The sequence below is a fragment of the Antedon mediterranea genome, chromosome 9 (assembly GCF_964355755.1).
Source record: "Antedon mediterranea chromosome 9, ecAntMedi1.1, whole genome shotgun sequence".
NCBI lineage: Eukaryota > Metazoa > Echinodermata > Crinoidea > Comatulida > Antedonidae > Antedon > Antedon mediterranea.
In genome coordinates this window covers 3,266,045-3,292,851 of record NC_092678.1, presented here as the reverse complement: position 1 = coordinate 3,292,851, position 26,807 = coordinate 3,266,045, and the positions used below count along the sequence as shown (strand labels likewise).

The following is a 26,807-nucleotide window of genomic DNA, read 5'->3' as shown; positions in this document are numbered from 1 at the left end:
AACTTAGTACAGGTGTGGAGGGTGGTTGGACACCCAGTTAGTTATAAAAACAAAAAACCAACCACAAGGGCGTCGGTTCAGAAGAACCAACAACGCTATCCAGCAAAACCCTGCAAGCCCGGAGAGGAGATAGGTACCACTATGAAATATGGCTTATGCCTGTGTATCGTATCATGATGAGTACTACTACTGTATCTCATCTGCTATGCTCCTACGATCCTCTAGGTCATGGGACAACTAGAACTAGAACAGGCAAAAGTTTAAACAAGTTCAAAATAATAATATATGCATGTTTCTATTTGACCTATTGATGCTCTTTAGTCTATATCAGATACTAAGGATATGACCTCCACTGATGCAGCAGGTTTTCCAGTAAGTTTAGGCCAATTGGCACAAGTCTTGATGTGGTAATACATGTTGTTCAAAGGCTAAATGGTTTTGGGAAGCAAAGTTTCTAAAAGTGTGATTTGTTATTTGTTGGTTTATCTGCACATTCATTTTGATAATTTAATATTGGATAAGTATATCACAGGTGCAAGGTTTCACTAAGCTTAAAAAAAAAACATATGACTAGCTTAAAATTTAGATCATATTTTAAGTAAAGAGCTTTGCTTACATGACAGGTTGTGGGCCAGCTATTGCCTTTTTTTAGCTCTGCACCATGTGTTGACGTGTGGATAAACACATTTATTGCAAGACTGAAACGCATTTCGGTCATGGAAAAATATGATTATGTATAAAAGAACAGTAATTGTACATTAAAGGGTCTTTCAGTAACACAAGCAAGCTAATACTATTCATGTGTGTGTGGTTGACGTTCACATTTTTGTTATCATTATCACCAATATTATAATTCATTTATAACCAAATTAAGAATAAGAATCTTTACTTGATTCATACCTTTTAATGCACTTCATTTTTCTTAAAGCACAAAAACAGTATAAATTGACACTGTCGATTTACTGCTTGGAGCTAAGAAGATCTTGGTCAAAAGGATGTCTTCAGTTTAGTAACACTGTGTGCATTTGTCTTTCAGTCCATCTCTGATACGCCACCATCTAATGAGCTTGAAGTGCGTATAGACAACCTGAACAGTTACTTCACCTTCAACATCTATCAGAATATCTGCCGCTCATTGTTTGAGAAAGACAAACTTCTGTTTTCGTTTATACTTTGCATCAGTTTGGCAAAAGGAAGGTAATAGAGTCTTGTGTTATAGATATGACATCATATCGGCGTACATAGAGCTTTCGATTTGCTAGGACCTACACATATTGTGTTGTTAGCCGTCGTCTGGGCCAAGAACAACAGGACACTGAGCTCACCTTGCCAAGATAAGAACTCCTTTGTCCTTTGATCTTATGTCTGGCTGCGTCAAATACCAACACCACTGTACTATGTACATATTCTCTGCGGTTTGCTATGTCTGTTAATGATAAACTCTTTGATCTCCGGAGCTTAGAATTCGGTTGTTATATTGCCTTGCCTGGACATGAATTTGCTAACACACTGTGTCAAGGAAACTAGTCCCAGTGTCCCTGGATGATCTACTATCCCTATTATACATGATACCGTTTGTAACACAGTTGTATTTCTTTTACTTTTTTTTAGAGGTGAAATTGATGATAACGAATGGAGATTTCTACTTACCGGGGGCGTGGCTTTGGAGAATCCATTCCCGAATCCAGAACCATCTTGGTTGTCAGATAAATCATGGTCAGAAGTTGTTCGCGTTTCAACACTTGCAGGGTTTGAGGATCTTATGATGCATGTTCGAGCGAATGTAAGTGAATTAAATTCGTTTTCCATCGCGAAATGTGGAATGTGTTTCTGAAATCGTAAAGTACTATACTTTTGTAGTAGTTCTTTACCAGTTTAAATATTTATAAAGAGTTTAAATGTTTATAAATATATTTGCAGCTATCTGATTGGAAGAAGCTGTATGACTCGCCAAGTCCTCAAACTTGTCGCATTCCAGATCCATGGCACCAGAAGATCACTGATATTCAGAAACTTATAATCTTGCGGATTATCCGGCCAGACAAAGTATGTTTTTTTAACTAAGTTAGTTGGTTGCTCATTGTTCATTACATGCTGGTAAACTGGTGGGGCGTTTACCAAGGTACCAATGTTATCAATAATTGTTCTTATACAGCCCTTATTGCACCATGCTTCTAAACGCTTTTATTACCCCGGTCTTTTTTTCAAACATGTATTATTAAGTACTCCCATACTGCAGCTATTAATCAGTGCAAAGCTGTGGGTTGATCTAACCGGGTACCAATTTATACACCTGGGTGGAGAGAGGCAAGCATTAATTGTTTCATTACTATTATTATAGATTGTTCCAGCAGTACAGAACTTCATAGTATCACGAATGGGACAGGCATACATTGAACCCCCAACCTTTGACCTAGCCAAAAGTTATGCGGACTCCAACTATGCCACACCTTTGATCTTTATCCTTTCTCCAGGGGCCGATCCTCTGGCGGTCCTTATGAAATTTGCTGCAGAGAAGGGTAAGATAAACAGTTAATATTTATTTATAATTACTCAACTAAACCAAGTTTTATTATTTCATCCTTGACACCAAAGGTTTAAAAAATTAGTCAATATAATTTAATTTAATAGTTAATATTTTTAAAAAAAGTTAGATAATATAATATGCCTATTCCATTAATATAATTTTCTAAATTAGATGTTTGAAAATAATTTTAAAATCTGAATATAATAATTTTGTTTTTTAAGTTATTAAAATTTATCTTGGTTTGTCCAAATTCCCTTCTAAAATGATTTATATAATCATGGTTTTTAAACTTCTTTATGCAAAGATAGAATGTTTTTCTTTTTCACACACAATCACAATTCTGCTTCTTTTAAGTTCTGTCTACACTATCAAACTTTATGTGACAAAAAAATGGGATGTGCCCATATATGGACACGATGATGTCATATCACTACCATATTTTGGTACATCACAATTTTTTTTGCCCCAACTGGTGTAGACAGAGCTTAACTCCTTTTCTCATCACATTTATCAACATTTTATATTGCCATTTGGTAAGTTTTGGCAACTTTTCTAAGCTGTGCTTTTATTGGTTGAAAGCTGATTCCAGAGTGGCATTGTTTGTTTTTTGTACTAAGTGATTGTTTATGGTGTGGTTTCTTGTGCCTTCACCCTGCTCACTCTTGTGCAGCTTAAATAGATGGATGTGTTTCATTTGTTGCGTGTTGTTTTGGAAAGTTTGTTGGAATTTTTCATTTCATAGCAGTAATAAATCTACATACAGTATATTGCTATTGTAGTGTTTTCCATTATTGTATATCTTTCACAGCTACAAGAAGATTTTCATTCATTTTTTTTTTATTGATTATGAATTTCATATTCTGTTTTTTTTTGATGGGTTAAAATGTCAGCAAGATTTTGTTGTGTAATTATCATATTTAATGGTCATGATGTTATGTTTTATGCATGCGTGCTAATACTAATTCACAGTGTCATTTGCATGTAATTTTTATTCACTGAATGATGTCATACTTCATGCATGTGTTGTGAAATGTAGGAGACATTTTTAAGGTTCCATTTTTTATGCACGAGTGATCAAGCTGTCATTTTTAATGCATGAGTGATCAAGGTGCCATTGCATGTCATCACATTGCTTGCGAATAAAACTGTTAGTTGACATGGTAACTGAATGCAATAATAAGAATGTCTCAACAGGCTTATTAAAAATTCAACGTCAAAAAACGGTTGGAAGAATTATTACAAAGTTGGAAAGAACGAGCAGTCGACTTGACCTGAAACGACAGATGTCAGAATCCAAAATTCAATTGAACGCAGAAAAAAGCCAAGAACGTTTGAAATCAAGGAAAAGTTTTAACAATTATAAACAGAATTTGAATGAAAATGCAAATGATAAAACTGATACAAAAAAGGAAGCAATCTCTGCTAGTGGTAGGAAAAATGTTGAACATAAACAGTTGCCAGGTAACATAGCAAATGATGCAATTAAAGAGGAAGCAACCGAAGCTAGAACATCTGGACAAAAGGCTATGGAATCAGGGGTCAACAAGGTCAAGCAGGGAATGAGATATCCTTCCCTTAGTAGTATGTAGTAAACATTTAGTTATCTAGTAACTTCTTTGATTTGATTAAATTGTTTTATATTTCAGTTGTTAGTAGGCCGCTGTTAGTTGCTAGCTCATTCCTACGTTTTATAAAACATTCCATTGTTTGCTGTTGATGATGTGAGCTCATGGCAGTTGATAGAAAAACTCTAGCAGTTTAAACTCTATTCTAGAAATCTTTCGTCATCTTAGTTAATTTTGTAATGGTTATGAATTGGGAAAGTGCAAAAAGTGTTAAAGAATTTATCTTTTGTCAGCCGAATTAAACAATTCTAAACAACAATATATTACTTATCCCTTCTCTCATTCTCCTCCTTTCCAGCCTGTTACATATTTCAGATTATATTTTATGTATGCACACATTTTCTAAATAATAATTTGATAAAGAATGAAGCATGGAGATTGACATGTGGATGTAAAGATAAAACACCCACACATGATAACACACTTGCACATAATATCAAACACAGCAACACTTACCACATAATTGCATGTTGTTACACACTTAATGGTTAAGCAATAGATTTGATTCACTCAATTCAATAATATCTAACTTTAATTTATTCGGAATTCACAGGTATACAGTAGTTGTAGTTTTATAATTGCGGATAGTTTATTAGATTAAAAGATACTCGCATAATATCGCTTATGATTCAATTTGAAAACAGATTTAAACTTTCTCTTTATATATATCAGAATGATGCATATTAAGCAATGGTTTTATTTCTATTAAAACCATTCATTTCATTTATACATAAGGTATGGGAGGTACCGGACTTCAAACCATCTCATTGGGCCAGGGACAAGGACCAATCGCTGCTACTATGATTGACAAGGTGTGTACTGCACATTTTTTATCTCTATTTGTTCTGGCATCGTTCAGTTAAAAATGGAAAAGAAGTCTCTCCAAGTGTGCATAGCATGGAATGCCTAAGTTGCTTAATGGCTGTTGAATTTCACACCAATATGGAGCATTGAATGCTGGTAGATTCATTTATTTTACCTACAAATAATTCCTCTTGCAGGCGGTTGATGAAGGCACTTGGGTTGTGTTACAGAACTGTCACTTAGCAACCTCATGGCTACCTACACTGGAGAAGATATGTGAAGAAGTCATCACAGATCCTGACCGCAACAAACCTACATTCCGTCTGTGGTTAACAAGTTATCCATCACCGTCATTCCCGGTCTCAATCTTGCAGAATGGGATTAAGATGACAAATGAACCACCAAAGGGATTAAGAGCTAATCTTTTGAGATCTTATCTTAATGATCCTATCTCTGATCCTGTATTTTTTGATGGGTGCAATAAGAAAGAGGTTTGTTGTATTTCATTTCATAATAATATTCCATCAATTGCAAATGACAAATGCATCAATGTGTTTACAATGACTAATATTATGGATCTCTACGTAGGTTTGGAAGAAACTCCTGTGTGGTTTGTGCTTCTTCCACGGTGTTGTTCAGGAGAGGCGTAAATTTGGTCCATTGGGATGGAATACACCTTACGAGTTCAACGAATCGGATCTTAGAATAAGCGTACGACAATTACAGGTTTGTTATTTTTTATCTCGTTAAAATATATAGTATAGTTGGTTGACGAAATTTTCTTTGTTTTTTGTAACAGTTTATTGTACAATATCTTTACTTTTATTTTCTCGACAGATGTTTCTCAATGATTATGATGAGGTTCCTCTTGAAGCACTCGTCTACTTAACCGGTGAGTGCAACTATGGTGGACGAGTGACCGATGACCAAGACAGACGGTTGATAATGAGCTTGCTTATAAATTTCTACAACAAGAATGTCATCGATAAAGAGAAGTACAAGTTTTCCGAAAGTGGTGATTACTATTGTCCACAAGATGGTCAGTATTCCAGCTACTTGGAGTACATTAGGAGTCTGCCGCTCAGCCCACATCCTGAGGTTAGTAGTGTGCTTGTTATTAGTTGGAAGATTGTATGGTCAGTTATGTTCAAATGTATTGAACTGTCAAATGTGTATAAACTGGTACTGACATATATACTGACAGCAAGGCAATCTAACAACAGGATGCTGAGTTCCGGAGATGAAAGGGTTTATCTGTGGCTGCGACACCATCAGTTTAACGCCCCTTAACAGACACTGTGCGAGGAGAGAGAATGTGTACATAGTACAGTACTGCTGGTATTTGTTGCAGCCAGACATAAGATCAAAGGACTGTACGAGTTTCTATCTTGGAAAGCCGAGCTTAGTGTCCTGTTTAGTCTCGGATCAGTTTCACGCCTCTTAACAGACTCTTCGCACCTAAGAGAATGTGTACATAGCACAATACTGTTGGTATTTGCTGCAACCAATAATAAAAGTCAAATAAATAATATATGTGAAACTATTGTTATATTTTTGCAGGTTTTTGGTTTGCATGAGAATGCAGACATAACAAAAGACCAGCAAGAAACGCAACAACTGTTTGGTGGTATTTTACTTACTCTACCAAGACAGGTAAAGAAAGAGTTAAACAATATACGCCATTTTTAAATAGTATTATGTGAAATTTATACATTGTGCAGTGATCTAAAGGAAGCAAAGAATGCATAAAGTAAACATGCATTTCCATGGCCAAAAGAAAACCAATATAGAATCTGATTTATTAATGACAATGAGGCAAACTGCTCTTCAGATAACATTTGAAATACATGCTAAAACTATTGTTTTTCATTAAATGAACTTTGACCCTCCACAGTTGCATCTAACGCCTAAACCAACAGATACCCAATATTCACTTTTACCTCGTGTTATTGTTCGTCCATGGGATGAATTGTCGGTAAATTACAAGGTTACACATAACTTAATTTGGTTTTGGGTTGAGACAATTTAGGTATTTGCGTCAGCTATTTTGGTGTTTGGTTTCACGTAATTTTTACCATAAAAATCAGATCTTGAAGTTTAGTAAGCACGTGGGGTGAGGAGGCAATTGGGCTTCTGGCTTGTAGGATGCACATGCAATTTTATTTTTTACATTTGTTGAGAATACTGACACTATAATTTATTTACACAAGAAAGTATATTTATAATATAATAGTATAATTAATAATATTTCTTTATTTCTCTCTGTTTTGTTTTTTGCTTCATTTTTGCTTTGCATGGTATCACAGGCTGGAGAGGTATATATTAAACTTGGTTTTGGTATAACAGCACATGTTGCATGCTGTAGCACCTGGAGTTGTAGCACCTGGAGTTGTAGCACTATGTGACTGATTTTTGTAGCATCCATTGCCTTGTGTATGCGTGATATTTGTTTGTGGCATGATCACTTTCAACTAATTTAATTTTATCTTCATCTACTTTTTGAACCATAAAGTACTGTAGTTTTATTATACCAAAATGTTAGTAGCTGCACTTGCACAGATTGGATGATGTTAATAGCACTATATTTTTCGGTGGTTTTTGTACCCTTGATATGGGATGTGCTGTGTTTTTTTGTATGTGTTGTTCTGTGTTATATTACAGTCAACTTTCCCAATACCCGACACCTTTCAACTGGCCAAATATGTCTGGTTTTTTGGAAAGTCTGATATTCAGAATGTGTTTTTAAAAACAAATTTGGGACCTTTTGGGCCTTAAGAAATGTCTAGTTTTGTGAGAGTTTCCGGTTTTCAGAGAGTCCGTTATTGAGAGAATTTACTGTATTTTTTGATAAGCACAATTTACTTTACTGTTTTATGTTTGTTTATGTACACAACGGAACAATGCACATTTGTTGTTTTTGTGCTATTTGTTTCTATTGTAATAGTTGATTTCTTCGTTAGGAACCTCTGTGATCGTATCATTAAATTATGTAATTATTTGTTCTTCCTACTGTAGGCTTCTGGAGGTGGCAGATCTTCCCAGCAGGTAATTGATGATCTTGCTTCAGACATTCTGTCAAAAGTTCCTTCAAACTTCAACTTGGAGGAAGTGAAGGTAAGATGGTAGTTTAAATTTCTTTTTGTTTTGGCAGAATTCTATCAAAATATCAAGACATAATTCAGGAGTTGGCTATATTCACCCCTGTTTAGTAGTACAAGCTAGAAGTTTGTTAGTTGAGTTACAAAATAAAATCATTTTATAAATTTTGTTTTGAAGGCAAAGTATCCTGTGAGATATGAGGAGTCGATGAACACAGTTCTTTTACAAGAGTTGATTAGGTTCAACCGACTCATCAGTGTAATCAGAAGCAGTCTGGTGAACATCAGGAAGGCTATCAAAGGACTAGTGGTGATGTCTGCCGAACTTGAAGATGTTTTTGATAGTATGATGGTGGGCAAGGTGAATCTTTTGGTTTTATCTATTGTTTTATATTGATTATTATCGTAACATTCGGTTCCGAAGTATAATCAAGTTACTCGATTGTAATTTACCATTTGTTTCTTTTTGTACAGGTTCCAGCCATGTGGGCAGCCAAATCATATCCTTCATTGAAACCACTAGGAAGTTATGTCACTGACCTTATGGCAAGACTACAAGAATTTAAAGTAAATTTACAAATTTGTCTTAATCACATGGTAAAGTTTGTTAAAAGTGATCTCCGGTAAAAAAATTGTTATTTAGTGCAAACGGTCACTATTTGTAAAAATCAAGTATTTTATTAAGGTTGTCGCAATCTGAAGATTTGTTTTTATAAATCTTGCCTTGTCTTTTTCTAGGAATGGATACAAGGCGGTGTTCCAACAGTATTCTGGATGTCAGGATTTTACTTCACTCAGTCTTTCCTGACGGGCACAATGCAGAACTTTGCGAGACGTTACCAGATACCGATTGACCAACTAGGGTTCCAGTTTGAAGTTATGAGCCAAGAAACTGAGATGCCATCAAAACCTGTGAGAGATGTTAACATTTGATTCATTGTAGAATAAACCTATGACCCCTTGACCCTTAATATATACTTTTCATACAATATATTTTTCATATAAATGGGCCCAAAGATGGTAGTGATATGCTTAAATGTATAACATCATGACAGAGCTTTAAAGTGTTGTGGTGGTTGCAAAAAAGGGAACAATCTTCTGTCTGAGCAGCAGGGTTGTCAAAGGCCTCTGTCAAAAAGTGATTGAAACCTCCAGAAAATGTTGTACAGAATTAGAAGAAGTACATTTTGGAAATGTGTGGTCTACATCAAACCTTACTTTACTAGTGGTTATTCGCTAAGCTAACAGTGAACAATATAATATGTTTTTCTATCAGGCTGATGGTGTTTATGTGAAGGGTCTGTTCTTGGAAGGTGCACGTTGGTGTCGAGAGAAACTTGTTCTCAATGAATCATTACCGAAGATACTTTACGATACATTACCAATTGTATCCTTCGTTGTTGTTTGTGGTATTATTCAATACTTTTATATTAGTTACGATTGATTTCCCCGGAGTTTATGATAATAAAGTTTAACTGAATTGATTTATGCAATGTTTAATAAACCTATTCATCCTTAATTTGCAATCTCAGCTGTGGTTGAAACCAGAAGAAAGGTCAAAGTTTATTGAGCAGGTTACTTATTCCTGTCCTGGTAAGAAAAACTACTACAAGATTACTGACAACCAAAAACTCTTCCAAAACCAGATGTTTCTTTTTTCAACTATTCAAAATATATTAGGCTAGCCCAATGGTTTCTATTATAGAAGAGTAAGATGTACTGTACCTACCCTAGTCTCGGTGCTCTTCAACCCAGAGACAAGCATATATTTCTTCAAGCTTATTTTTTTATCATTTAGAAGTATTAATTATTAATTAGTTTAATAACTAAGACAATTATAAGCCTCCACTATGCTAATTTTAATGGTAGTTAACAAAGTGATCATAGACCAACTTAATCCAAGTGGTAGATTGAGGCTCCTCAGTGTGAAAACAAATTGATTTGCTAAATCCTTTATTCCCTCCGGTATCATCCAGTACAACAGGAAGTCAAGAAGATAATTTTATATTATAATTTTTTAGATGTTTTTATATGAATGGTTTTATGCTATATTTGTTTTTATAGTGTTTTCTTAGTTATTATGACGAGCAATGAATTTCCTTTTTGAGGATCAATAAAAGTTATCTTATCTTATCTTATCTTTGATTGTTCTTCGCAGCTTACAAGACCAGTGCACGCAGAGGAACTTTGTCAACAACTGGACATTCCACAAATTTTATACTACACATCGAGCTACCATCAGATTGCCCACAAAAACACTGGATTAACCGAGGTGTTGCCATCTTATGTCAGCTGGATGATTAGAACCCTGAGGTGTATTGAAATGTTTGGATCACCTAATTAGGTTCCAATATTTCATTTCTTGGGAGATCCATATTATGATCGTTAAAAGTCCTGTTTGTTGAAATAGATTGTAAAAATAGACAGTTGACTGTCAGCAATATCAGTCAACTTTGAATAACGCAAGTGAATTCATGCTAAGACAATCTTTTAAAATTTTAATACAAGTTTCTTTTACTTTGAAACAATAACAAGTGCTTTTATAGAAAAATATAATATAAATAATGATAAAGAGATATACTTAAAATTGCTATTAATATCAGTATAGATATTTGTTTATATAGTTTATTTGACAATGCGCTGAAAGTGTATACAAATGCAAAAACAGTACATTACTCCAAGAGGCTTCTGAAGATGTTTGTATGTGGCCTAAACACAATGCTACTTACTGTACCTCAGTCCATTGTACTGTAATTTTGCTTTAATACGGGTAGTATAGTACTAGATAAAAAAAAATTTAATAGTCCTAGACTAAATAATATTTTTATGTAGCATAGTTTTAAAAATGGAAATAATAATACTAATATGCTAGAAACAATTCTTATTTATAATAGCTTTTAGATTTGCTCTGATAATTAAATATGTAGATGTCTGTAAATATTTTTTATTTAAATATAGAAGTATATTTTCATATGTGATGATGCGTCAACAACAAAAAAACTTGTATATATTATTTTACAAATAATTGTTCCGTCAATTTTAATTCATAATAAATTTACTAAAATGTAATACACATCATTATACATGATTTTCCTCCGTCCATTTTATAAAGATAACAAAATAAATTTTTTATATGAGATTTTTATCAATCAATTCCGTCCAATTATTTATTGATATTTATTTATTTATTTTATTTATTATTTTGACTGGATTGCATTTTCAGTAACGCAGTACTGCTTTCCAAAATGGTCCAGTTATAAGTTTAAAAGTAAATAAAAATTATAACATAAATACACAGTAGGCCTAATTTAAAAGATATATACAGAACAGTTAAAAACAAATAAAATATAAAAAATTAAATATAACAAATGTAGGATCACTTGGATGACATAAGAGTTGCTATATTTTTGAGTTTATAAATATGTTTCCCAGTTACTTTTGTTCTAGTTTCAGTTGGTAAAAGATTCCATTCTTTTATGTTTATATTTAATTATGTTAGCGGTACAAAGAATAAAACACTAGAATTGCACTCCGTCTCTGTTGTCTTTTTGTATGCATTTTATCAATAGTAGATGACTCTTTATATTCTTGTTTTTTTTAATTAAAGAAAGGATATTGAGTACATACTAATGATGATAAACTAATTATAAAGAGTCGACCTTCCATATTTATTTAAATGTGTTTCAATTTCTTTATTTTTAATGTTTTCTGTAAGAAAACATAAAATAAACTTTACAAACATGACATTAACCTATGACCTATGTTCTTGATAATGAAACACTTTATTCGTGGCTGATAAATCCTTATGTATCGGCAGGTCATGTTTTTTTTTAAAGTAACTAGATTTCCAAAAATTTGGCACCCATCCAAAGTGTTCCAAAATAATCATCAAAGTGGTCGTTTTGTCAATTTGGTACTAAACATTAAAAAACAGGTTTTTTAAATTTTAAATTCAACAAAAGCATATATACTGTAGGTACCGCGTAAATTAATAGATTGAGAAAATTTAAATTTTACACCCAAAATGACAGATGTCATAATAACAGAGAAATAATTACTGAATCGGGCTATTCAATTGTAAGAAACCCAAACCAGTCAAATCAGCTCTTTAATTAATTAATTAATTAATTAATTAAAGCTATTGAAATAAACAAAAATCTTTATCTGAAGTGATAAAAAGAAAATAAATTAACATGTTATAAAGGAAAGTTGTGAAGTAGGCCTATAATAACATGACTTTTAATTAATAATTTTAATTAAATATGGGGATAATAAATATAGAAATTAAGATAATAAATAATTAGTTAGTTACTAGACGAAATAATACTTTTTTGAAGTGCTTGAGAATTTTAATTTGCGATTTTATCGAAAAAATACCCCTTTTCTCTTGATTTAAAGACATTTTGTACATCCCGCTGATTACGTCATTCGCAGTGCCTGATGGGTAAATATGGCTAGCGAAACACGACAGGAGAGAAATGGCGAATCCGAAGTCTTGTAGCCCAACTAATTTTTTAGGCCAGTCTTGGTCGAATTGGGCTGATGTAGCATTTTCTGAGGAGTCAAATGGTAACTTAAGTTTATAATACATTTAGTAGTATTGATGGTGTTTAATTATGTGTTTTAATGGCCCAAAAATAATATGTTTAATTTTTCGACCCCTGTGTGTTTTCGCCTATTTCAGATACAGAAAGCACTGCTGAAGCGGTTGGTTCGGGGGTGGAATCGGCGAATAGGGGAAATGGCAGAGCCGAATCGATGAAACTTCATAGAACTGGTATCCTTTATATTTGTGTTAACATACACCCTATATTTTTATTTTTTCATTAATATTTTTAAAATTAAAAGGCATATTGGCGTAGGACCCGGTTTCGTAATTCAACAACAGGCTGGATAGGCCTGTTTGTAGTGAATAGAGGCTAGCGGTTTTATCACATTGTAAACCCACTGCATCAGCTGTCTTTATTGTATAGGATAGATTAAGCACCGATTTCACCAATAAATAGAGCTTTCCTAATATAATTTATAATTTATTCGATTTAAGCCTAGATAAGGTGGGACTTTTACATCTCAGAAACTACACATCTGTGTGTGATATTTGCATTGTTTACATCTAGGCCCTAGTTGGTTGGCCTGTTTTGTTTTGGGAGAGAGGGTCAGGTTGGATCCCCTGTTTGATGAACAAATATATTTTTAGAATATTAACGTACATACAATTTAATATATTCTATTTGAACTATTGTAATATTAATTGTCGTGTTAAACTAATCAATTATTATTTTAATGAACCTGAATATAATTCATTCTTTATTTTATATTTATACTCACTGCATATATAAATGATAAAACTGCCAGTATTTTTTATATTATAGGTTTCTGAAATTCCAAAGTGGTATCGTTTATGGATGTTATGCGCGATTTGAACGATTTGCGCAATTTGAAATTGCGCAAAAAAATCCTTGCGCAATTTTAAATTGCGCAAGAATTATTTGCGCAATTTCAAATTGCGCAAGGATTTTTTTGCGCAATTTCAAATTGCGCAATCAACTTGCGCAATTTCAAATTGCGCAAGAAAATCTTTGCGCAATTTTAAATTGCGCTGCACAATTTGTAAATTGCGCAAGATAGTTCTTGCGCAATATGACACCTTTGCGCAATTTGAAAACGAACTGTAAATTTTCCCATACATGGCTATAGGCTAGGCCTAGGCAGAGGAGTTTAAAATTTAGTATTTTATTATATAAATAAGACCATTTCAATGAAGATAATGTTTAATACTCACTTTTTAAGTTTTTAATATTAGTTTAAGCTAGGCCATGTAACCTAGTCAGTATCAGTAGTCCAGACCCTAGCTAGGCTAGAGTAGTATAGCCGGCCGCCCGCGCCGCGCCCGCCTGGTGGAACACCACCGCTTCGTTTTCCTTCGTCGGTTCTTCGACGGTATGCTAACTTATAACAATATTTGCACTACTAAAATAAGGAAATGCGATATTTATCTTTAAATTTGAATCATTCTTAGAAATTACTATAAAAATATGGGTGTACATGATTTCACAATCTGTCGAAAAACCTTGCGCAATTTGCAGATTACTTGCGCAATTTAATACGTTGCTTGCGCAATTTGAAACACATGTTTCAATTCAAATTGCGCAAGGATTTTTTTTGCGCAATTTCAAATTGCGCAAATCGTTCAAATCGCGCATAACATGGACATATGATTGAAGCATAAAGCGTACATGCATGGTTACACTTTTTTTTAAATTCTTTTTATGTGTCTGTCTACTTGACGTAACAGACAGACATTAGGGGTTAAAAAAACAAAATTTAGAAATAGTTTTTTAAAAAAAGAACATTTTTTTATTGGGAAAAGTTAGTTTTCATAATAATATAAAAATACAGGAGTTTAATTGATAAACCACAAAGCTGACACACAAACTTGTCTCTCTTTACATGCAACAACTTTCGTAAATTCTCAGATATTTGTAATACAGTAGCAATCATATAAGAAAATAATAAGTTGCAACTAAACCACACATAAATTATTTCCTTTGACTATCGTGACTATAATTTAACCAATGAAAATTATGCTAAATTTTACTACACTAGGATTTAGGTTAAGACTGATATAAAGAATACTAGGGACAAAGAGAGAGGTCATCTTTAATAAGCCCTTTGTCAAATGCCAATTAGTATTTGTAATTGAAAATAGTACATACTTCATTCATATTTGACAACATGTGTGAAGAAGATGTAAGAGGCCTGCAGTAATAACAAAAAGTACATTACACTGATAACAATCTTTGTTAGAGGAAATGAATAATTGTAGTTTAATCTTTGGGGTTTCCCCATAGACAAGGTATTGGCACTACACTTAATCTTTCATTAGGATACTTAGATTATAGTAATAATATACAACATTAAACACCAACAAATAGTTTCATTCAATATTTTTACAATGTTGAAGATTTGTTAGTAATTTGCTGATTTAACCGATCTACAGGTTGAATCAGCGACACAAATAGATTCATGTAATTGATTAAATAGATGCTAGCTTGCCATAGTATTACATGATAGCTTGCCATAGTATAGTATGATAGCTTGCCATAGTATAGTATGATAGCTTGCCAAATTTTTCTTCTGTTTTCTTCCGGTGAACCCTTCTTGCTCACATAGCATTGCTTGTTTCTCCTTTTAAATTGTCTTTCCTTTTAAATTGTCTTTCCCCTTATTACATCTCTGATTTAATCACATTGCGCTCTGACGCATTTGCTCGATTAGGTCTACTTCTTCCACATTTCTTCCTTGTTTTCGACTTGTTGTTCCTTCTAAGTCGCTACTTAGAAGCTCTGAAACCAGCGTCTCATTCAGTTCTATTTTGTATAATTTCTTTGCGTATTGTTGTGGGTTTTTTAAGGACATAGACATGCATCACCATTGCCAATTACTTCATAGGCTGAACATTCCATAAAATTTATTTTTGTACACATTTTTATACAGTACAGAATTATACCGATAACTGATAACTGATAAAATACTTTTATTGCAACTTTTGGGTTGAATTATACAAAAAATATATACTTATACTTAAATGAAAATATATCATATCCATCAACAATAAAAATCAAATTACACAATCAAAACATCGAAGAACAGACAAAACAGAAGTCAGGGGAAGATACGACTGTGTAGGGATATTTATGCCTACCACTTGTGAAAGAGACCAAAGTTTATAATGAAATTTTTTTATCGTTCCGTTTTTACTTTTGGAATTATTATCAGATTAGAACAATGGCCTTTATTCTGAAGTTGATAAGGTAATTGTGGAAGTGCCTCAAAATGTAGCTTAGTGGTTCTTGTGTTCAAATCCTATCTGATGCCTAAAGTTATTCTTACAAAATCTCTCTACATGCAACAGCTTGTTTATGTACAACATGTACTGTATATTTTTTTGAAGGAATTGCCACCTGTTTCGACATTGATTAAATTGCCTCTTGGCAATATATCAAAATAAATAGTTACATTAAAAAAAACACATTATTGGTTGTACGAAAATATTTTCAAAACTTAGGAAAGTTAGATCTCATTATCAATATCAGGAATCTTTTACCGGTACCAATAACCTTTTACCAATATCAAGAACCGTTTACCAAATATCAAGAACCTTTACCATTATATCGGTAACCTTTTACCAATATCAGGTGCCTTTTACCAATATCAGGAACCTTTACTAATATCGGGTACCTTTTACCAATATCAGGAACCTTTTACCAATATCAAGAATTGTTTACCAAATATCAAGAACCTTTACCATTATATCAGTAACCTTTTACCAATATCAGGTACCTTTTACCAATATCAGGAACCTTTACTAATATCGGGTACCTTTTACCAATATCAGGAACCTTTTACCAATATCAAGAATTGTTTACCAAATATCAAGAACCTTTACCATTATATCAGTAACCTTTTACCAATATCAGGTACCTTTTACCAATATCAGGAACCTTTTACCAATATCAGGAACCTTTTACCAATATCAGTAACCTTTGCTAATATCGGGTACCTTTTACCAATATCCGGAACCTTTTACCAATATCGGTAACCTTTACCAATTATCAGGTACCTTTTACCAATATCAGGTACCTTTTACCAATATCAGGTACCTTTTACCAATATCAGGAACCTTTACTAATATCGGGTACCTTTTACCAATATCAGGAACCTTTTACCAATATCAAGAACCGTTTACCAAATATCAAGAACCTTTACCATTATATCAGTAACCTTTTACCAATATCAGGAACCTTTTACCAATATCAGGTACCTTTACCAATATCAAGAACCTTTTACCAATATCAGGTACCTTTTACCAATATCAGGTACCTTTTACCAATATCAAGAACCGTTTACCAAATATCAAGAACCTTTACCATTATATCAGTAACCTTTTACCAATATCGGGTACCTTTTACCAATATCAGGTACCTTTTACCAATATCAGTAACCTTTACTAATATCGGGTACCTTTTACCAATATCAGGAACCTTTTACCAATATCAGTAACCTTTACCAATTATCGGGTACCTTTTACCAATATCGGGTACCTTTTACCAATATCAGGAACCTTTTTCCAATATCAGGAACCTTTTTCCAATATCAGGAACCTTTTACCAATATCAGGAACCTTTTACCAAAAACAGGAACCTTTTACCAATATCAGGAATCGTTTACCAATATCAGGAATCGTTTACCAATATCAGGAATCTTTTACCAATATCTAGAATCTTTTACCAATATCTAGAATCTTCTACCAATATCAGGAATCTTCTACCAATATCAGGAATCTTCTACCAATATCAGTAATCTTCTACCAATATCAGGAACCTTCTACCAATATCAAGCACCTTTTACCAATATTAGGTAACTTCTACCAACATCAGGAACATTTAACCATTATCGGGAACGTTTTACCAATATCAAGAACCTTTTACCATTATCGGCAACTTTCTACTAAAATCTGGAACCATTTACCAATATCAAGAACCGTTTACCAAATATCAAGAACCTTTACCATTATATCAGTAACCTTTTACCAATATCAGGTACCTTTTACCAATATCAGGTACCTTTTACCAATATCAGTAACCTTTACTAATATCGGGTACTTTTTACCAGTATCAGGAACCTTTTACCAATATCAGTAACCTTTACCAATTATCAGGTACCTTTTACCAATATCGGGTACCTTTTACCAATATCAGGAACCTTTTTCCAATATCAGGAACCTTTTACCAATATCAGGAACCTTTACCAAAATCAGGAACCTTTTACCAAAATCAGGAACCTTTTACCAATATCAGGAATCTTTTACCAATATCAGGAATCGTTTACCAATATCAGGAATCGTTTACCAATATCAGGAATCGTTTACCAATATCAGGAATCGTTTACCAATATCAGGAATCGTTTACTAATATCAGGAGTCTTTTACCAATATCTAGAATCTTCTACCAATATCAGGAATCTTCTACCAATATCAGGAACCTTCTACCAATATCAAGCACCTTTTACCAATATTAGGTAACTTCTACCAACATCAGGAACATTTAACCATTATCGGGAACGTTTTACCAATATCAAGAACCTTTTACCATTATCGGCAACTTTCTACTAAAATCAGGAACCATTTACCAATATTGCCAACTTTCTACCAATATCGCCAACTTTCTACCAATATCGCCAACTTTCTACAAATATCGCAAACTTTCTACAAATATCGCAAACTTTCTACCAATATCGCAAACTTTCTACCAATATCGCAAACTTTCTACCAATATCGCAAACTTTCTACCAATATCGCCAACTTTCTACCAATATCGCCAACTTTCTACCAATATCGCCAACTTTCTACCAATATCGCCAACTTTCTACCAATATCGCCAACTTTCTACCAATATCGCCAACTTTCTACCAATATCGCCAACTTTCTACCAATATCGCCAACTTTCTACCAATATCGCCAACTTTCTACCAATATCGGCAACTTTCTACCAATATCGGCAACTTTCTACCAATATCGGCAACTTTCTACCAATATCGCAAACTTTCTACCAATATCGCAAACTTTCTACCAATATCGGGAACCTTTTACCAATATCGGCAACTTTCTACCAATATCGCCAACTTTCTACCAATATCGCCAACTTTCTACCAATATCGGCAACTTTTTACCAACATTGACAGTTTTTTACCGGCAACTCCTTATCAATACCGGGATCCTCTACCTATATCAGGAAATATTTACCAATATCGGTAACTTATGTTTACAATATCCACATAGGTCCAGCTGAGTAGGTCTTCCAAATTTGTGCATTAAATAACATCTCAGTAAAACAACAAATTATGCAAATGTAAAATAACATACTGCTTTTAAAATACAGTTGTTATACATTGCTTCAATTGGATAAAAGGTTGTAAATCCTGTATAATTAAGGCCTACCATTGTATTGGAGAAATGAAATTAGTAATAAATGCAATCTTACTTACCTTCAGGGCTTTTCTAATAACCACCGCTCATTAGTATTCATATCCTACAACCGAAATGTCTAACCGGGTATTTTGTTTTAAGCCTGTTCTTAGTTCACTGGCCAAGTGGTCATTACTTATTTTGCATCATTAGAAATATTTTTTTTATCTTCGGATTGAATAATTACAAAAGGTTACAAATGCGACCTTTAGTTCTTCATTGACTTCTCATTTTTAGATGTGTAGCACAGTATATCGGGTATTTATAGTATCTCGAGACAATTTATGGCATCCTTACTTTATGGAAGGAGTGCTGCCATATGACTGGTGTCCTCCATGGCTGGTGTATTCTATAGATCTTTTGCATAGTACTCCAGATATTTAGAATGTTGTTAAACTTCATTATCAAATTACATTTTGAATGTGCTTTGCATTAAACACATTTTTTATATCAAATCAAGTTCTATAAACATTTTGTATTTCATTGCAACATCTAGAAAACAAATATTTACAAAATGTTATTATTATTTGCGCCAATTTTTTCCCAGTAATTTGACAGTTAGGAAATGAACTGTCAGCCTAGATCGCTGCAGATCTGTTATAAGATTTTATAATTGAATTAATTTTCAAATGTGTCATTTAAATATAAAAAATATATCAAAACAAGCTCAAATTAATACTGGTTTAATAATCCCACTTTGATAAAAAATCCATGTTTAAACAATCATCCTTTAGTCTTCTTTAGTCACTTTTTTGTTTATTTTTAGTCCTTACTAGTAAATACCTGTATCCATATTTCTTGACAAAGATAAATAGTACTAATATGTTCTCTTTTGAAATTATTTAGAAGGACAAGCATGTCTAAGAAACAGACCATATATTATGAGAGTTTAAAAGAAGTCTCAACATTAATGTTTGAAACTGACTTGTGGCAAACAAGAAAAACATCCTTCCATTAAACCACCAATGCTTTCTTGAAAAAATTTGTTTTCATTTCTCCTTTTTTTCCCATCCTCAGTGTGGTATGCTAACATCCAGGATTAGGGAACTTTCGACAACCAACGATCTAACAACGTCTTGTTAATTTATTGTGTACATGCGGGGAAGTCTAGAATATACTTCCTCACTCTCCCCATGCTCTAGGTCAAGGCGACGATGAACGAAACATCAATTGACATTGAATAACTTGTTTGTCAGTCGTTGCAAATTCGAAAGCTCCCTCATAACGAAAATGAAATAGGAGAAATGTGAAAGAGGAAACATACTTTTGTCGTGACTCTTTTACATTTTCAAGATGTTTTGTACATTGTTTTCCTTAAATGACTGTATCAGATATTTCACTATTTGGGATATGTCCATCCCAAGATCAGTTCTACCTGGTGGTGTGTGAACAATGTGGTCAAGTGGTCAAACCACAAGGTCTTAAGCATCATATTGGTGAGTACTTAATACTTTAATTGAACCAGAAGCACTGTCATTTTATTTTTAGGACCAACTTAACAAATGGATGCATTTAGTAATTAAAATTTAAATGCACTGGGGTTTTTTCAGCAGGCTAAACACCTGTATTCTTAAGCCAAGTTTTAGTCATAGTTTGAGCTAAAACTTTAAAATGATGTCATTTTAATTCATAAACTGAACTTCAACTAAACAACATCGACTAAAATGAGACGGATTTTGATCGATTAGGCTAAATCGCTGACTAAACAACGTTTATAAAAAAAAAACAGTTATTAAGTTTCGAATTGGCCAGTCAAAGTTGGAACTTTGACTAAAGTTTGGTTTAAGAATACTGGCGTTCATTTTATTTAGTCCAACAGCCACCAGTGGTGTTGCCCATAACAGGATTGATACAATAACTAGACAATACAATGTATAATACCTCTTATTTTTTCATTGGAGGATATAAAAAGCAGTAACATAACAACTTGGACTATATTATAAAAAAAAGTAGAAGAATAATAAATAAGAAATCTTTTAATAACCCTTCTCATTATAATAAGACTAAATATTAATAATAAACTATTTAATAATCCAGAGAATATTGTAGTTATAATTGTAATACATTATTATTATTATGAGTGTAATTGTGGGATTTTCCAGTATTAATACAATGCCAATATTAATGACATGTTATACATAGATTACCTGTTTGTGAATGAAGATTAGTTATTAATACAAAGCAAATAATCATTGATCTTAAAATCAATCAATCAATAGTACGAGTATATTGCAATTCATGCTATAGTGTGTGGTATCCATTATTTACTGTTTGTAGGTAGATCATTCAGTAGAAAATACAATAACAGTAATGTAATCTATGATATTAAAATGGAGGCTTAATAGCTTCCTTAATTAACAAAAAACATTGACAGTTGTTTGAACTATTGTATTGTAGTTCCACAGGAAATCACCAAGTACACTACCCCCTCTATAGTTCACAAGTAGACAAGTATAGAATAAACAGTCATATAATAATATATTTTATGCTATTGTGAGCGAGCGTTTGACATTTAAAAACAAGAGCTGTTTGTGTTCAAGATTGGTTCATTTATGATATCTTCTATTTGTTAGTTTTTTTCTGGGATTTTGTTGAGAGTTAACGATATTGATTGAAATATTATGCAGCTTTTCGCTGCGATCGCGTTAAGCCAGTGTTGGCATGGATGACAGCGTTGGAATGTCAACTTGTGTGATGGGTTTTGAGCCAACACACACACAGCCAGTTGATGGATTACATAAGGCATTTGGTGAGCAGGATTATTTCAGGGGTAATTAGGAATTTTAATATTAAAATATTATTATATATTTGGAAAATTATTTTTAATGAGATTGATGGTGAAGGTGGTAAAAAAATATATTGGCACGGTCTTACAGGGAGAGTATAATAAGATAGTTTGTCAGTTTTAATGTAATGAAATTAAATATTTCAACAGATATTAAAGTAATACCTTGGTTTTGAATTAGTAATTAGTAGGCTTACAGATGTATAACAGTATACATCCATGCCATAAAATTAAGAACTATCATTTCTATAAATAAACGTAATTGTTGTGGATAAAATCCCATCCTGTTCCTAATTTTGTGACAAAAATAATTTTTTAAACAAGATTAAAATGAAGATGAAACTTAGCTTATAATGTGAGCACTTTATTGCTATATAAATCCTTCAATATTGTGCTGTATCTTGGATTAAATTGGTTTGGAATATATTAGATTGTATAGAAAATTGCTTTTATAAACGAAAGTAAAATAAACTCGTAAAATACCACCTAATAGAAGATATTAGAATTATGTATATTGATTCATAATAAACTTTATATCTTTAGACCAGCTCTAATACAGTTTTTTATGATTATTATTTCTAAATGGTACGATAAAAACGCTGTTGTAAAGGTCAAATGTATTGTACGCATTATTGGGTGTTCTTTTTTTTTAAATTGATTTTTAGTTTCAATTATTTTGGATCTGCTTATTAGTGTTCTGTATATGGATTTTAACAATGAATGTTTTTATTTTCTAACAAATATTTCTTGATCAGATTGGCTTAATTTTCTTGGGTTTGTTGGTTGCGGACATTAAAATGGCGGGACTGCACCTCAGGGTTTTCATAATTCCATTATATTTTGACTCCTTTGGGAAAAAAATCTTTTTAATAAATATCATTATTTTCTGATGTTTAGTTTGTTAAATTTGTCCTAATTCAAAGAACAAAGAATATATATTGGAACGGTAGAAACTATATATTAATATTTCCTAGATGATGGAAAATATTAATGGTACTTTTATTGATGTTACAAGGTTGCAGTCTATTTTTAAATGAGTTAAAAATGTTTGACTGTAGGGCTTTTTGAATGTGTGTGCCGATTTTTACAAATGTCTGTAGGGCGGTTGTGTTCCATTTACTAGATAGTTACTCTAAAAATAGTGCTGCCATTTGTCATGTATTGAAAGATCAATTTCTCTGACAAGTTGCTTCTCTTTAGATTATTTAGTGTAATAGCTTGTGGCACATAACATCTTGTACATGTTTTGAGTTATATTTTCATGTTCATCGGGCCGAAAACTAGCTACATTATTTAGGACTGTAGAAACTGAAACCTTATGAAAAGAACATATTTTGTGTTTTGATGTACTTTTTATGTTTCACCAGAGTGTTATTCTTAGTGTTGTAACTTTCAACTGTGTTGTTTGGTACAATAGTCTGAGTGCTAATGATAAAAAGAAACTTGACCGTACTATGAAAACTGCTAGTAAAATAATAGGAAGGAATTTCAATGTTATCGACGCAGTTTACAGGCGCGATGTTATTAGCCAAGTTAAGAAAATAATGGAAGATAACTCACACCCATTGAATGATAAATATGTTGTTAATAAATCAGGTAGAATTTGTCCTTTAATGTGCAATACCACTCGATGTAGGAAATCATTTGTCCACAACTCTATTCATGTTTCCAACACAACATTCCAAAGATAGTTTGTTTCTTGTTTACTACTGTATATAGTTTTAATGTATTGTATTGATATTTTTAATGTAATGTAATTTTAATGTATTTTATGTGTTTTTTAAGCATCAAGGAAAACCAATTTCATGTTCGCCTTGTTGTGTTCATGACAATAAAGATTTATCTTATCTTATCTTATTAAAAATTGTGCCCTGTCTGTAATTTGATACCAGTATTTTTCACTTAAATGGAACTAAATAAATTAAATTTGTTAATGAATTAAATTTAATATTAACCGAATTGTGATTGCTTGAAATACAATTTTACCATTATTGTTATAATTATTTAATTTATGATGATATCATGATAAAAACTTAATAATTATTTATTTAATTTGTTTTTTCTTTAAGATGCCCGTCATAATGGAAAAGCACCGAATAGGCCTCCAGGGAAGATGAAAGTCTTCAAAGCAGTACCTTCGCAACCAGTACCGCTGTCAAAACACCCTCCACAGCGAGAATCACCACGAAGGCCACCACCGCAACCGCCACCTGTCGCCACTCGTGGTTCGTCCATTTCACCATCACCACAAACTGAAAAGTCTATACCAGTAGATAAACACATAGAACTGCAAATGGCTGTGCCTTTACCACCAGAACCGAATTCTGAGATGATTACGTCACCCGTGAGTCGTCCAATGAAAGATACCAAGTCTTCGCGGGTGAGTGAGCAGGCATGTTCACTTTTGGTCGGCGACAAACCACCGAAAGTTATGAAGGTTAGAGGTCAAATAATAGTTTTTTGATACAATATTTTCCATGGAGTTGTGGCAGTGGTTAACAGTACACTCTACACGTCAAAATTAACACATTAATTTTCACACCTTGTTACTTCACTAAGAACATCGTAGGGTTGTTTATTAAGGTTACGAACTCCCTACGAAGTTCAGAACGTAGCTCATTGAAAGTTGTTTATTGAGGTTATGAAGCCAAACAATGTAACCTATGAAGCCAATAACGTAGCCTACAAAACATCTACGAAGCTACTGTACTTCATAGGAAAAGAGTTTCTTTCTTGACTATCGTACAGAAGTTTAATTCGCTATAAAAATGACTCCCAGTCCACTTAGCTGTAAAAGCAAATACTAAAAGGATAAGGTAGTGTAGGGTTTAGAAAGGAACTAGCCACCCTACTGTACCTCATAATGCCAATGCATAGTGCAATGAACTAAAAACAGCTCATTCCCCTGTGATAAGAATGAATTCAATTTTTATAAGTCATTGAATTTGAATGAATAGTTAGTAACGAAACCCAATAGCTATCCAGTGAATATAATGTAATGTAGTAGGCCTAGCACAAAGATAGTTTTCCTCTGATAATTTGCGCTTCATTGAACACAATCTGTTGATTAGGATGAAACTAATTAAGATTTGTTGTTAGGGAAATTGATGATCATTAGGGATCTGGTATTGCTTGTTTTGATAGCAATTACAGTACAGTCATAGTAGTCTTTCATCTACATGATACAGTACAATTTATTTATAGATTTATTCTTCTGCCATGTGGTCTTATCTATTTGTTGTTTGTTGATGTCTGAAGGATTTACCAAGCAAGAACGTAGCATGGGGATTATGTAACCCCCATACTCCAGATTGATAGCTTGGTGTTCTTCCTTTTCCACAATATTAAGGATCGACTGATGACCTAACTAGTCATCTTAAGTCATTGTGCACAACTCAACCAATGACATCACTTAAAATTTAAAGCTCCCTTTAATGACCCCACCACAACCATCTTTGTGAAGTTCTTTTGAGACTGATCTGAGAGATGAGCCATAAACAACAAAGCAATTCAACAAGTGTACAATAAAATCTAGAACTCCTTTATGTTCCGTCTAAATTTATGTGACAAAAAAAGCTGTGTGCCCATATATAGACATGTCATATCACCACCATATTTGGGCATATCATTACAATATTTGGTCACATCACAACTTTTTTGTCAAACTAGTTTGATTGTGTAGACAGAGCTTTAGGATGTTTTGATTAAGTTTGCACACCAAAACAAGCACCAGAATGATGAGGAAGCTTCTATAACTTTGATAATTTCTAATTTTGTTTTTATAGCTTGAATCGATGGAAAGAAACCACAAAAATCAACCGACAGTTTTAATACCAAAGATATCTCCAGAATCGGTATGGACCACAGACTCTAGCTTACTTAAAAAACTATCACCATCAGGAAAATCAACAACAGTACCTGCAACAGCTACTGTAGCTACGACGACCGTGACAATGACTGCCGTATCAACTAAGAAGTCAAAGAAAAAAGAGAAAGATTCGCCACGTAAATTCTTGCCTTTAAAAGGTAATCATTCGTTGTTAATTGTCTTAATCAAGTCAAGTCAAGTATCATTTATTATCATTTGTTTTAAGAAAAAACATAGAAATTCTGTTTGCTCTGTTGGCGGAGCACAGTATCCAACGGACACAACACAAACTCAAAAACAAAAACATTACAAAAAAGTGTCTACATTATGTTTAAGTCTCTTATAGCTCCTGGAAAGAAACTATTTGTAAATCATGCCTTATTGGCCTTAATAGAACAAAATCGCTCTTAGTAAAGAGAAATTTTTGTATCGATTTAAGTTTCTTTTTACACCGTCATTAGTCAGTAGGGACTTACTTTTAAATTTGAGTTCACGTCAAATGCCACTGAATAAGTTTGCCAGGCAACGTGTCATATAATAAAAATGACGTTATAGGGTAGCAGTCGACATATTCAATGTAAAAATTTAAAAGTCCCTATTACTAATAGTCTATCAACCACTTTGATAAAAATGTCATCATTTTTATACATCAACATTATTGCGTATGCACAACCAAGAGCTTAACATCCCATCCAAAGAGCAAGCTAACTGCTTATACAGGTCTTGTTTCTTCTTGCATACCAGACCAATTTCTTACCTTTCTAAAAGTGTCATCTCTAACAATACATACATTTCAAACAATTATGATCAATCATTTTTAACGACTAATTGATTATCAATTATCGATCAGTTGTAACAACACATAAAATAGTAATAATCAATATATTAGAAAATATTATAAATAATTATTAGAATCATAGAATATATTTCTTGTAATAATATTTCTAGTTCATGAAATACTGAAGAATCTACATTACTTTAATTATGATGCTACTATACTCTCTGGAGCCTCATTGTAAAACAAAGTACAGGTTGCTATATATAGAAATGTATAATCGCAGTTTGAATAGAAAA

At 32.9% G+C, this 26,807-nt stretch overlaps 2 protein-coding genes across 3 annotated transcripts in view; both read left to right on the top strand.

Annotated features, from left to right (window-relative positions):
- The window catches only part of LOC140059059 (dynein axonemal heavy chain 3-like), a 62,020-nt gene extending 50,453 nt beyond the window's left edge, over window positions 1–11,567 (top strand). The window contains exons 54-71 of the mRNA XM_072104876.1: window positions 322–372; window positions 1,037–1,197; window positions 1,612–1,783; window positions 1,921–2,046; window positions 2,342–2,519; window positions 3,722–4,108; window positions 4,888–4,964; window positions 5,154–5,447; window positions 5,545–5,682; window positions 5,794–6,054; window positions 6,517–6,609; window positions 7,972–8,070; window positions 8,233–8,415; window positions 8,529–8,621; window positions 8,793–8,966; window positions 9,331–9,441; window positions 9,587–9,647; window positions 10,213–11,567. Coding sequence (XP_071960977.1) covers window positions 322–372; window positions 1,037–1,197; window positions 1,612–1,783; window positions 1,921–2,046; window positions 2,342–2,519; window positions 3,722–4,108; window positions 4,888–4,964; window positions 5,154–5,447; window positions 5,545–5,682; window positions 5,794–6,054; window positions 6,517–6,609; window positions 7,972–8,070; window positions 8,233–8,415; window positions 8,529–8,621; window positions 8,793–8,966; window positions 9,331–9,441; window positions 9,587–9,647; window positions 10,213–10,358 — 2,805 coding nt within the window. The 3' untranslated portion in view covers window positions 10,359–11,567. The remainder of the gene's footprint in view (window positions 1–321; window positions 373–1,036; window positions 1,198–1,611; window positions 1,784–1,920; window positions 2,047–2,341; window positions 2,520–3,721; window positions 4,109–4,887; window positions 4,965–5,153; window positions 5,448–5,544; window positions 5,683–5,793; window positions 6,055–6,516; window positions 6,610–7,971; window positions 8,071–8,232; window positions 8,416–8,528; window positions 8,622–8,792; window positions 8,967–9,330; window positions 9,442–9,586; window positions 9,648–10,212) is intronic.
- Window positions 11,568–12,520: 953 nt separating this feature from the next.
- Window positions 12,521–26,807, top strand: part of LOC140059002 (uncharacterized) — a 28,524-nt gene continuing 14,237 nt past the window's right edge. Inside the window, exons 1-5 of one of the 2 annotated variants that reach the window (XM_072104810.1) lie at window positions 12,521–12,623; window positions 12,739–12,831; window positions 20,412–20,516; window positions 23,935–24,245; window positions 25,651–25,891. In XM_072104810.1, coding sequence (XP_071960911.1) covers window positions 12,533–12,623; window positions 12,739–12,831; window positions 20,412–20,516; window positions 23,935–24,245; window positions 25,651–25,891 — 841 coding nt within the window. In that variant the 5' untranslated portion in view covers window positions 12,521–12,532. Of the gene's footprint in view, window positions 12,624–12,738; window positions 12,832–20,411; window positions 20,517–23,934; window positions 24,303–25,650; window positions 25,892–26,807 lie in introns of both variants that reach the window. The other variant, XM_072104809.1, reaches the window with a different exon arrangement.